At 45.8% G+C, this 13,874-nt stretch overlaps 1 protein-coding gene across 1 annotated transcript in view; it reads left to right on the plus strand.

Annotated features, from left to right (window-relative positions):
- The window catches only part of EIF2AK1 (eukaryotic translation initiation factor 2 alpha kinase 1), a 1,543,308-nt gene that overhangs the window by 676,092 nt on the left and 853,342 nt on the right, over positions 1 to 13,874 (plus strand). The window contains exon 7 of the mRNA XM_069645632.1: positions 7,453 to 7,552. Within this exon, the coding sequence (XP_069501733.1) occupies positions 7,453 to 7,552 (100 nt within the window). The remainder of the gene's footprint in view (positions 1 to 7,452; positions 7,553 to 13,874) is intronic.

Raw genomic sequence — 13,874 nt, forward strand, 5'->3', positions numbered from 1 at the left:
ACAGGTAGATGGCCACAGGTAGCACACTGACGAGTTTGCTCGAAGCGGTCACAGATAGCACGGCGACGAGCAGATTAGCATAGATCTCAGTGCTGCTCAGGTAGAAGGTTCAGGAGTTGATTTGCAAAGCACAAAGATGTTCTCATGTGATATATCAAGTGGTTTATAAAGTATTAGAAACGGGTGTGTTTGTGAATGAATGATGTGTGTATGTCGTGGTATTATGTTTATTGCAGGGGGGCGGCCTGCCTCAGGGGAGGCCTGTCTGGAGACACGGGGTCTGAGGAGGCCATGTGAGCGATGGGGTTACCTTTTGAAGTGTACATGCTGTTTGGCACCTTGGCCGTTTACGGCCGTCACAGCCCCCCATGCCAGCGCCCATCCCGGGGTGCGAACCGCCTTTGATAGAGGGGGTGGGATGGATGGGCCTGGGGCGTGCAGATAAGGCACAGGAAGACTGCTGAATGGAGACACACTTATGTGGATTGCAGGGGGGCGGCCTGCCTCAGGGGAGGCCTACCTGGAGACACAGGGTCTGAGGAGGCCATGTGAGCGATGGCCCCTGGGCGTGGGATACCTTTTGAAGTGTACATGCTGTTTGGCACCTTGGCCGTTTGCGCCCGTCACAGCCCCCCATGCCAGCGCTCCTGAACCAAGCACATGGCTCATTCATCTCCACAAACGTGTCCTTGCCCACGCACCCTCGCCAGTGGAAACTTACTGCCATTCTGACCCTGTGTCCCTGCAAGGTATTCTCTTCATGTGCCAGACCACTGACCATGCCATGATGCCCACCTAGCAGATCCCCAACTAACATTAGACCCCTACTGCAGTATATCGTTGTCCATCAATAACAAATGCCACATACCGGAGATTCTTGTGAGCACAGACCCACACTTCAAACAGTGTATTATAGTGGTCGAGACCCTTGACCTAAGGCCTGTATAATCCAATGTTAATTGATAGTATAGATATATGTGTGACTTTTATAGAGACATAACCGACTGAAAGACTTTGAACAAGTGTTATTTAGTGCATGCATTATTGATAATATATTATGTTAGCTTAGATAGTGACCACCCCGCTTCACAGCGACCTGAACTTCACCCATTCCGAGCACAGATGTCTGACATCCATCCTTGAATGGAGAGACACTTGATTGATTTAAAAAAATCGAAACAACCGTTGTTAAAATATATGTGGTGTTTTATTTTGTATCTTATTTTGATGACACAAAAATACAAAACTTTACACATTGTACAGTTCAGGTTGCAGCACAGCGAGAGAAAATCCTCTGTACTGACCGCTGACACTTGGGAATGTTTCTCTTATGGCACGAACGGCACAGGCGGGTATCCCTCTTCGAATGCGGTGTCCAAGCCTCCCGTGAAGCCACCATGTAAAGAAACGATAGGCCACCAGCCTGTACCACCTGTGAAAAGGAATGAAACAAACTGTTTTGAAATGACCAAGTTTAATAAACGTTTGTTGTCAATGACAATTCTTGTAACTAATGGCATTCTGCTCGGACAAATGCTATCTAGACACTGCACACTATTGAAAGACTTTTGTGTGTTACAATGATATGTATATGTAATTTTGGATATAGTAGAAGACCATGAAATAGGAGTGGCATGACAAGCAGAGTATACTTACTCGTTACTCGGATTACGAGGACGAATAGTTGCGTGAAGTTTGTGCATAAGCACCATGATTATCCTCAACACAGACCGTGTGAGGCAGGCTGCCCTGAAGTCTGACAGCTCGGTGATGCATTGCGGTCGTGGCTCGCCTTCCGAAATGTAGGCCACGCATCCCGAGTTTTCGCAGCAGTTCTCGTCCTTGGTTGGCATTAGCTCGCACCGAATGCATGTGCACCAGGTGGAAACACCGTCCATGCGACTAGGTCCAGGCTCTTCAGCTGTTGAATCGTCCTCCCAACTCAGTCCGAAGACCCATCGTTTTCGCGTGTTTCCCTTTCCAGTAGTTCCTCCTCGGTATACTCGTGCTCGTACATGTAGGGCATTATTGTAGCCATTGTGTGTTAAACAAACTAAAATAATTTATAGCGGTGGTACTGGTATCTGTTCACATGGGCTACAAGCAACGAAGGTAGCTGACCAGAGCACAGAAACGAGCCACAGAATACTCAAAGTAACACAGAGAGAGGAATGGAATCGAAAATCTGCTGCTGTGTGTTGTGAAACGGTCTGTTTATACTTATTGAGGAAAGAGGCGTCCTGCCATTTCCATGGCGACACGTCATTAGCTGAAGCGTAGCGAATGTTGACACGAGACGTGCTTTGGCGTTGTGAAATGGGCGGTACGCGTCTGCTGATGACAGGCTCAGGGGCGGGGGATATGATTTAGTGCCGCAAAAGCAGGTCAGCCAGGGCGATGGTGGAAATGATAGGATTATCACAAAATGGCAGCTCCCTGATGCCTGTTTTCGCGTGCGTTTAATGGACGAAAACTCTGGTAAGGTCCATAAGAAATGTTTCTAAAATCGAGCGACTTAGGCTTAAAAACACATGGCCGACCCGTAGGGGCAATAACATTTTTTGACCGAACCATTCCTTTAAGCTGTTAACTCTGGTACATACATGTATTTTTGGGACTGCCCCTCAATATATCAAACAGAAAGTAGTGATTTATTAACCCATTAGGAGCCTTTGTTCAGCTAAGGTATGCCTTTTGAAAGTCAACTGATTTAAGAGCTTGGGGCAATGGCCATTCTTTCCCGGTTCAGGTGGCATAGGCCTGGAACGAGCTACCAGAATCACCCCGGAAGGAAGAACATCATCTTGCCTTTAGGAAGTTGCTGAAGACCAGGCTGTTTGTCTGAATAAATTTGAAATTCCGGTTCCGTAGTTCCGTTTCAGTTCAGCGACTGGATGCCTTAGGGCTTTGGTGCTTTATAAACTAAATAACCTAACATAACACACGATGGGAAGGACCATCTTGAGAAAGTGATTGATATAGAAAGAATGTTTGAGGCAAAGAACCAGCTTTAGAGAGAGATTGATATTAAGGGTTTGGTGGAGGGGGAAGTGAGTACACCTTGAGAAAGAGATTGGTTTAGAGAGTTAGGTGGAGGAGGTAAAGGATTATCTTGAGAAGTAGATCCCTAGAGAATTTGCAGTAGAAGGTGCTAAAAACTCTAGAGGAGGCAGTTGGGATGAAGTGTTTTGAGTCATTGGAACTTTTAAGGGTGGAGGTCAGAGATTTGAGTTTGGAAGATCTTGAGTTCCTTAGAGATATTTGGGAGTAGGACAGGATGGAAAGGAGGATGTCGAGAGATCGGAAAGAAGAGAAACAGAGAAGGAGGGCTAGGAAGTGGCTGAGAAACCTTTTGTGGTGACCAGGGACATGACACTTGGAGGGAACATCTTGTCGTGGAGGGCAGCAAAGTATTGTTGAAGTCCTCAAACATCTGGGTGGCTACAATGAAAGTTAGGAAAGACGGCTGAATTAAGGTTGTTCAGAGGAAACTCTTCATAACACAAAGGCCATAGCTAGAGAGCCCAAAACTGTTCTGTGTTGCCAGTTTGGCCTAAGACAGGACATAGCAGTGGGTGGTATCAAGGAGGTAATGTGAGGAGTCAGAAATGTGAGGCGGACAACGTGGTAAAGGTTTTTCACAAGAAGCCCTTTTTATTAAATCATAACGGTTTGATACACTCCTCACTATCCCTAACCTAACAAGGATTTTCCCTGCCTATCAAAATAAACTAAAGGAAAACACTCTAAAACAAGTCATCTGTCCCTCACACTTATACATACAACAAACTCATAAAAGGGAATATATGGCCATTCAAATATAACAGAATTAACAGTTATGGTCAATACAATCCTAATAACTGTATATACTTGTAACCTGGTTAGGGTCCCTTTCCCCAGATTCAAACAAGATTTTCAATCAACAGTTCAAATAAGAAAGTTCTGTTATGTAAACAAGTTTTGATCATAAAGTTCTTCTTGCTCCAAAATACTTCCACTTTTAGTTTTAACCTGCAGTTCAACCATACCATTAGTCTTTATCTCGACCTTTTGAAAAGAGTTCTACTCAACTTCTTCCTCAGAAAACACCACTTTCACGATTCTTCTGTATCAACAACAATGTTTGTCAGGATAATTCCACAACCGTTCACGAAAAAACTTTAATTGGCTTTGCCACTTCTTCACAACCTTCAACCACAATTGAGCACTTTAATGATTTCTTCGTGGTCTACTAACCTGCCATGACTACCACTTAAAAGAATGGTATTCTCGCCTGCCAGGACAAAGGCTCCTAACACTAGTAGAAGTACTTTGTAGAAACGTCTTCGACTTTCAACAACATCGAATTTTACAACTTCTTTTGGGAAGACAATGTACACATTGGTGCTGTTTATTCCACTCTGGCAATACAGTTTATACTCCTCTCCTCCTTGATACTTTATGACAATTATGCGTTGACAATGGTTCTTCATTACACTTTCCCCTGTTTGGTTTAGGCAATGCTTGTTGGTATCTTGCTTGACTATTGCCTCTTCCTCACTCCTTCAACAATGTTTTCTTGGCCAACCTTGAGTATTGTCCCCTCTTTACTTTGGCAGTGTTGGTTTTGGTTAGCTTGCTTTAATATTGCCCTCTCTTTACTTTGGTAATAGGGTTGGCTTTAATAACAATGATTGTAATCTTTCTCTTCTTGCCACTTTACAAGTTCTTATTTTGCATGTGTAACTTCTTTACACTAGTTTGGTATTCAAAATATTGGTTAGTAGCCAGCGGGCACATACTGAGTGTACCAGTATTACCCTTCAATGGTAAACTCACTGGCTTCTGCACACACGTCTGTGCGATCCGCTACCACTGCGTGCTCTGCCTCTTCTGTTTCCTACACGGCAGCCTGCTTGGATTTTCGCACGGCCTGCACCGATCAGTATAGGAGCTTCTCTCACTCCCAATGCACACCGGTGCCCGCCAGCCACTGGGGTACCACATGTAATTAGGAGAGCCTCTCTCTCCTGGGGAAAAGCCTGCCACAAAGCCGCTTCCCTATGCGTGACCTCTGCAAATAAGTTCTTCAAACTTAGAAACCCTCTCAGGTCCGTCCTCTGCTTCAAAACTAGCTTCAGCTGCGGTGTCTCCCTTCTTCCACTGCAACTGCGACAGGTGGTTTCTGCAACTCCACCTTCTTGTTCGTGTTCTAATGGCCTGCACCTGAGGGGGCCTTATATATTTAAAAGTTCCACTCAGGTGTGGGTCATGAGAACCACTAGACTGCACTTTGCAGTTTAGTGCCTCTGAGCTCCTCTTCCTCGTCCCAGTTCTTTGGGCATTGTGGAACCTGAAGTCCCCAATGTTCTGATTCGCTTTTTCTTAACAATTTTCAACTCTACAATAGTCCATTAACATTGTAGGGTCTCTAGGGAAGCTATTGAAGAGGTTCTCCCAGTTCTCCTGACCAGATTCCCCTCCCAAGTGGTCTTCCTGCAGCACACCACCCCTAGGGTCGGGAATCAGAAGCTGACTGCCTTTCCCTGGCCACATGAGAAGGGTTCCAGGCCAGGATTTCTGGAAGAATCATCTGATTCATCACAGGAGGCTACTGTAGAGAGGGAACACCTCATTAAATTGTAGCACTGCGCACCCCAGGGGATGGCAGGGGTGGTGGAGTGGGGGTTTCAATCCCTTTAGGGCGTACTGGAAGAAGTTACCGTGGAACATTGCGTTGCCCTTTTAGCCTTACCTTGAGTTTACCTTTTGACGCATCATTTATCTAACCAAAATAGAGTGCTAGAAACAGATCTGTTAGTGTATTGGCCTCATTACTGGCATCAGACACCAATGTTACAATACAAAAAGGGAAACAAAAGGTCTTGGGATAGTGGTTCTCAGTCCTTCCCTCTCTAACCCTTATTAACACCCCCTTATGGACGTGAATCACAATCTCTTGACCACTTGGTAGTCATTCCTTAGAATGCTGTGTAGATTCTTCAGGATCAAAACCTGCCACCACCACTCTGGTGTCCTTGGTCATCTTGGCAGGTGTTGGATATTCGACTCTAGTGCTAAAGTTGCACCCCAGGATTTCCCTTTTCTGAGGCCCAGGCTTAGCTGGTCTTTCCATGCATTCATATGCTTGCTTGCCCTGTGGAATACTTGTATTCCTCTTTCCCTTTCTTCATCCTCTACCATATTTTTCTTGACTTATTTCTTGCCTCTATCTGGCCTCCTTGTCCCCACTCCACGCAGTTCGTTCCACCAAATCACCTCTCTACACTGTCTTCTTCCTCTTTATCCAGGTTTCCTCTTCTGTTTCTCCTGCTTTTGCCTTAGGTTCCTCTGCACCTTCACTAAAATTTCTCTCCCTTCTACTGCTTGGTACAACACCTCTTCCCCCCTTTCAACTCCTCCCTTTACCTCTGCTTCTCTTCTTGCCTCCTCCATTCTTGACTTCACCTCCATTTCTGTTCTCTTCTCAGTTCTTCCTGTCAACTCTTCTTCCCTCCACTGGTCACCTTCACTTTTCCTCTCCCCCCCTTCGTTCCTCCTATTGCCTCCTTTTCCACTTCCCCCTGTCTGTTGTAGTCTCTCCTTCTCTTGCTCTGTTGTGCCGTGTCACTCCAAACCTCTTTTCTGCACTCATAACTCCAATACCGGTTACCCATACCTTCCTTCATTTATTTCCCACCTGTGCAGGCCAGGGCTTGTCAAATCGTGTGAGAGCCTTCAGGTTGGATGTACACTTGAAAGCAGCCAGTAATTGGGTGCTAGTTCAGACACAGGGGATTCAAAACTGAATCTAATGGCTTGGTCATTCTAGCTCTTTCAGCCTTTGAGCATCCATTTTGCTTCAGACTGTTGCCAGTCTCACAAACTGGCAGGATGTTCTCTGACCACCGAAATGTCTACTGGTTTATTTTTGTCACTGCTGTCTACTAAGCATGCAAAGCTCTAAACATATAAGGATGTACGTATTACAGACTTGAAGCTCCTAAATAAATCAACTATTTCACTCTATAGCTGCCCCGTGGACAGTTTTCCTTCCAACCCAGTCTAATTGTCTGCATCTTGATTCCAACTGACTCATATCCTGGTTCTGTTGTTCATTAACTGTATTTCGATGCACACAAATGTGACTAGGGATAGGCTGGGTTCTCAACTGGAGATTCACAGTCGAGGTCCTCTGGGACCTACATCGCTGAGTGTGTGGTGGTCCCGGCCACCAAGTCATCCAAGCCCTATCCTTTAGTCACCAGCATGGGACTTTGTCAGTCATGCTTGATTAGGCAATTCTGTCCATTACTGTCATATGGGGCCCAGACCCAATCTGAGCACATGTAAAACAGTTGTTCCTCTTTTCCCCATCTACATTTGACTAGCTGTTTAGTATAAAGTTCCCCTGAAATGTGTTTTCCTATCATTTTGACACTGGTTATACAATTCGGACTTTTTTTTTTTCAGGTACTTCGAGAAGTTAAAGTACTTGCTGGTCTGCAGCATACAAACATTGTGGGATACCATACTGCTTGGATGGAACACGTGCAGCCACCACTTCCAAGAAGTGAGTTTAACGGTTGGTCTTTTACGTAATCCAGGTCCTTTGTGGCAAGGCCCCTTTAATAACTGTATTACTACACCATCATTGTGGACAAAGTAGAATGCATGCAGATGCTTTCTGTGTCTTTTTTAACCTCTGCATCTACCTATATTGGAATCAAGAAAGTTCTCTTCTCTATGTTCTGAAGCCACCACTTGAAGATCAAATTGAGCTCCTGTTTCTCCTAGTGTTTGAGTCTGTGTTTTTTTCATCTTTTTTTAGTTCTTTGTTATTGAACTACTTAAATAGCATACCAATTGGGCATAGTTGTTTTTTTAAACGTTTAACCATCAAAATGTGAATACAAAGGGGAACCACTTTCAATGTTTCAATTGCTAAAAACACAAATACATATTTCAAACAAATAACCATGCATGATACAAACATTTACAAAGGACAAATTAACATATGGTGCCAACAGTGTCGGTGTGGTTTCCTCCGAAACAAGCAAAATGTCTCAACAGGTTTCATTTCTGTTCTGTTGGAAATGTTCTTCTGGGGATTACACATTCGAAAACTGGATCAAGACGTGGTGCACTAGGACCATAAAATGGTTTGTCAGTTATAAGGAAGAAACATATTTTTGTAGTTTTGTTTTACAATTGTGGATCTAAACAAATATCTGTGTAACTTGGTGTAGAATGAGAGATTAGGACTATTTGATCGGGTCTCTTTTCTTTTTGACTTAACCCGTAAGTAATAAAATATATTCTGATGTTTTTTTTTTTGGGTGTCTTTGGCGCAGCAGCTTGATTGCAGCTTGTGCTGGTGTCTGCTGTGAGAAGTTTACAGCTGCCACCAAACTTGTAATGAGGCCCTTGTGACAAGGTCAGTAATTTGACCTCGTCAAGTGGGGATGACAACCCCTTTCAGCCTGAAGTGGCAGGCCTACCAAGGTGGAAGCCAGAGCCATTCCTACCACAGAGGCAGAAGGAGGTCGTGGGGAGGGCCCCAGTTACTGTCCCCTCCCAAAGTGCCTGCATGAATGTCAGCAGTGCCATTGTTAATCACCTAATACCTCCTAAACCCATTGCTGCCTACTTTATTCTTTGCCTTTCAGATAATTACAAACCACAACCAAGATGGGGGCAGACAGCCCACAAAACAACAGCTCACCAAAGCGGTACAGCCAACAACTGCAGTCATCTCATGAGTGTAGCCAGCGAGAAAATCAAGAACCACCAACAAGCCCGCACAGTTGCGAGGAACACCGCTGATGCCCCCTCCGACCCCCCATCTGCAGTATGTGCCGTGCTCTAATAACACAGGAGCTTAACACATAGTCACAGATCCTCCGCAGAGTGGCTTCCAGACAAAGCAAACAATGCTTACCCGTTTGTTTAAACTTTGCTGAAATGAGGCCTCTGTGGTAAGTCAATATCAGGAGACAGAAAAGGGGGTATTATTTTGAGAAGTTTCAGAAAAATAGCTAATCTTTACCTAACTCTGCGGTATTAAGCCCTGCTCTAAAAAAAGAGTCCAAAAGGATGCTTGTCAGGTTGTGAAGATGGTTGAACACAAATTAAGTCCTCTCTCCAGAAACCTATTCTGACCTACTTTCTATCCCAAGCATGCCAAAAGAAAATATTTAAAAAACATATTTTTGGGCCTTGCTCAATGAAAGGGATGACTGCTGCCTTCTGACACCCCTCTTTATGTGGCTATGTTTACAGTCCCAAACATATGACTAGTTTACTACTGAAGTTCCTTCCCTTGGCTCCAAGCAAATCTCTCTGGTTTCTCCTTTAAAGGGTATTTCTCACAGTTTTGCTTCCCGAATCTGAGATCCAGTGTCTTTCTCCCAACTGTGGGGCGTTTTGATACTCTTCCCACTCAGGGGCTTGTCTCAACCTTTCCCTTTCTTTTCTCCACAATGGGCCTAGTCTTTTCCTCTGTTTACTACTCTTGGGTTTCAGTGCGTTTTCCCCACTCCGGGACTTGCTTCTTTCTCTCTCCCCACTCTGGGGCTTAACAGTGCTTTCCACACTCTGGGCTTGTCTTGGTTTCTCTCCCCACTCGGGGGCTTTTTTGGTTTGTTCCCCACTCCGGGCTTGCTTCTCTCCCTACTCTTGGGTTTTGCTGATCCTTTCCAGCTCCAGGGTTTGTCTTACTCTATCTCCATACCTTGAGATTGCTTGGTTTGTTCCCCTTTCTGGGGCTTGGCGTTCTCTATCTCCCCACCATAGGGTTTCTCAGTGCCTTACATGCTCCGGGCTTCAGTTTCTCTGCTCTTCCGTGACACCCGCCTCCCATTCTCGCACAGCCACCCCATACCTGCTTGTGTTTGGTAGCGCTCCTCTGGAGCACTGCATAGTCTGTACAGCATTCTTCTCTCTGTGGAGACGCTAACGTGAGTCATCCCCTGGGCTTTGCAACAGCCAGCGGCTTCCCTTCTCTCCCGGTCTCTCAGATGCAGGACGGATGGGCAGCCTCCCCTTAGGGCCTGTCCTTGGCCCTGTGAGATTTTCAGCCCTGGGTCCTGATGTGGGGCCGCATGGCTTTGGCCATGGCAGGCCTTGCTGGACTCGCAAGGTCCACACTGCTGTGCAGGACGCCTCACGTTCTCTTTCCTGTGGGCCACACCCCATGTGTGCTCCATAATGCTCTTGAACGCTGCCAGCTTTGCAGATCCTCTTTTCTGATTTGTCATTAGATAACGTACCATCAAGAGGCTGCTCTTTCCGTCCCCTTCCTGTTTCTTACATGTGCTGAATGAAGTTTGAGTGATCAACTGAGCTAGCCACTACAGAGGTCATAGGGTTACCATAGACTTTCACTCCAATGAAGGTGTTGGTGTCTGTGGGGGAGGGATGGTGACTTAATTCCTTCTGGGGGTTTTTCTGACCCCCAAGTGGGAGTCCGCTTATCCTGTCCCCTAGTGGGTGTTAAGAGTAGCAGGCTCACCTCCCAAGTCACAAAGTGGATGGCTTCCTTTCGTGGGAGGTGACTAACTCCCTGGATTTGTAATGCCTCCTATCGCTAACTGTGACACTTGCCAATGCTGGCCCCCATTGTTCCAGCACTGCGGCTCGTGCTGGAGAAAAGGATGGGGCTTACCCCCGATTTTGTAAATTTTGAAGCTAGTAACCCCTCCAGGGCGGGGAAGCTTGGCAATATTGGTTGGGGAAAGGGGCCCAATAGGAGAAGGAGGGGGGATAAGACCAGAAGGTGTACTGGAGTGTGGTGGCGGTTAAGAAAACAAGCTGATTTATTGGTTGGTGAGGGCAAGTGGTACTGTGTTGTGAGTATTCGTGGAAGGTGGGTGAGTAAGAGAATTTGATGAAGTGTAAAGAGTGGAAAACGATTGAGACTGAAAGGAGGGTGACTAAGTAGAAAGTGGGGAGAAGATTAGTAATGGAGCAGGGAGAGTATTAGTAGAGTGGGAGTAATAATAGATTATGAGTGGAGAGTAGTTGTAGAGGCTGGGAGCGGGGATAAAGGCAAAAGGGGGTAGGAGAGAGTAATGTTGGAGGGTGGAGGTAGACAATATGTCAGAGGGTCAGAAGGAGGAGAATAGCAGGAGGAAGGAAGAATAGGGAGAGGAACATCAGGGCATAAGAGGAAGAACGGAAGAACACGGAGTGGGTCTTAAGTGTCTGAAAAGCACATCCCTGCAATCCCTATAGAACTAACATCAAGATACAATGTGGATAATGTAGGGATTCCACGAGGGAGACTAGGTAAGGCAATTACATTTAGGCCCACACTTCTAGAAAAGTTAGACCTTAGTCTGGGTCATTTAGCCCTGGAGACTAACCTGAAGAGTAAGGATGCCTGGGTTAGGGTGAGAACTAAATCTTCTAGGTGAAAGTCTGAAGGACAGCCTAAGCACATTGCAAAATTGTAATAAAAATCATCAGTGGGACTTTGTGTGTTTTTTAGGCCATCTTTGACACGTGGTGTCATTGAACCCAAAACACATCTTACCCACTGGCATTCAGAATGTTGAGGGTAGTAAGACTAACTAAAATGGCCAGAGTACCCTTCAGGGTAATGCCCAGTGCTGCCGTGGTGTGAAGTCCTTTTACCTTTGAATAAGGCAATGGTCCAGACCGGGTTACGAGTGGCGATCTTTAAGGGGACCTATGTGGGAGTTGTCCCAAATTATGGATTGGCAAGTAAATATTCAATAGGCATTGGCGCTGGTGTGGTTGATGAGCAATATCATGGAGAAATGATGATTGTCCTTTTCAACATGGGGAATCTTGCCTGCATTGTCTGCCCCAGCCAGGCAATTGCACAACTGATTTGCTAGAAGCTCCTCATACCAGAGATGAAGGTGGTGGAAACATGAAGTGAGATCGAACAAGCCAAAGCCAGGTTCGGGGAGATGACTGGGGCCCAGGATGAGGAATTCAACTTTGCAGAAGCCAAAATAATGGATCTGCTTCTAGAACAAGCTCAGAAGCACTTGGTGTCAGAAGTTGAGAGCCGAACTTTAAGAACGCTACATTTTATCGACAAGAGGGTACTTCTGTACCGAGTAGTTTTGAACCACAGGGGCAAGGAAACCAGCTATCATCATTTTCTAATATCAAAACCGTTCCAAAGGGCAGTTTTTGAGACTGCCTACTTTTAGCATGACACTGGGGTGTCTGGGGTTAAAGAAGGCCCAAAATGCCCTACTAAACTGGTTATACTGGCCCAGAGTGTGTGCCGAGGTTAAGCAATTTAGTGCCAGTTGCCAAATCTGCCAGAAGACATTCCCTGATGATGTACCCAGTACCCCTCTGCAGTCGTTGCCCATCATAGAAGTGCATGGACTCAGTAGGACCCCTGGAACTCTCAAGATTTGGAAACTGGTAAAACCTCATAATTGTAGACTATTTCACCCAATACCCTGAAGCTTTCCCTTTGAGGTGTAACATCAGCAAAGCCGTCTTTTTTTTAACTTTGATTTTATTAGCATTTTTATCAAACAACAATGCCCACAGGGGCTTCTTTATTACTTTTACAGCGTTCTCATGACGACCCTCTGGTCTGCCCCCCACTGACAACCCCCCTCCCTAACCCCATCCACACCAATTGAGGAACAGAAACCCCTGTCGATTGTCGAACAATAATGTACAATAGAATTAGGACGTTCAAGCAAGCTTAGTCTTTTGTGCCTGAGGATTCGGCCAAAGTTACTTCATGTAGTGGTTTGTGATTCTATCTCCGAATGCCGGGCTGTGCCCCCCCCCCCCCCGTCCTACAATATTCTCTACCCGTTGTTCTCTTCCTTTTCCAGTTTTGAAGCGCTCCTCCTCGCAACTGGGGGCCTGGTCAGCCATCTTGTTTCAGTGTACTTCCCATCCCCATGATTGTCTCACCCCATCCCAATTCGATCGAAATGTGTTTGAGTCATTATTAACCATAGCCGTTAGTTTGTCCATGAGGAACATTTTCTTTAGTTTTCTTTGCCAATCCTCCTTAGACGGGGGCTCCTGGCTCTTCCACATCTGGGCCAGGTCCACCCACCATGCTCTCAGCATTGTTTCCCACATTCTGGGGTATCTATATATGTCCGAATCTCTTGGTGGGTGACCCAGTAGGATCGTCAGGGGGTCTTGTGGGAGCTTTTCCCCGATAACCTCTGTAATCCATCCCCTCATGCTCTCCCATTACTTCTGAATCCGTGGACACTTCCACCACAAATGTTCCCTCGTACCCACCAATGCATCCCCTCGGACATTTGGGTGAGACTCCCGGGAACATTTTCGATAACTTCAGAGGGTCCCTATGCCATCCTAATAAAATCTTTAGGTTATATTCCATGTCAGTTGTAAAAAGATTTCCATGGAAGGCTATTCTAAAAATCTTGCTCCACGCTTCTTCCGAGAGGACCTCCCCTGCCAATCTATGCCAATAATTGCAGAACCCTCTCCTCTCTGGTAGATTATTGGCGTTCAATAGTTTTACATTTTAGACGCCATCCCCTGTCTCGAGTCTGCAGAGTCTAGTAGTTTCTCAAAGGGAGTCAGGGATCTCTTACATTTTTGTCCCCAGGTCTGATCGCAGAGGATGCCCTTCAGCCTAAGATATTCAAATATGGAAATTGTCCCCTGGCCCAGAGTCTCCACCATTTCCTAGTATGTTAGGAATTCTCCCTCTCTGAACAGTTGGCCCACCCATTCCATGCCCTTATCTGACCAGGCCTGCGCATTTTTGAATCCCCTGTTGTCCAACCCAAGTATAGGACCCCAGAGTGAAGTGAAAGGATAAGGCCACGTGGTCAAATGGTTGCATTGAGCCCCCTCTTTCCAAAAGGATCAGAGCACCCATCATATTGGGTGATTCAGTAGCT

The sequence above is a fragment of the Ambystoma mexicanum genome, chromosome 2p (genome assembly GCF_040938575.1).
Source record: "Ambystoma mexicanum isolate Mex_15411 chromosome 2p, UKY_AmexF1_1, whole genome shotgun sequence".
Taxonomy (NCBI): Eukaryota; Metazoa; Chordata; class Amphibia; order Caudata; family Ambystomatidae; genus Ambystoma; species Ambystoma mexicanum.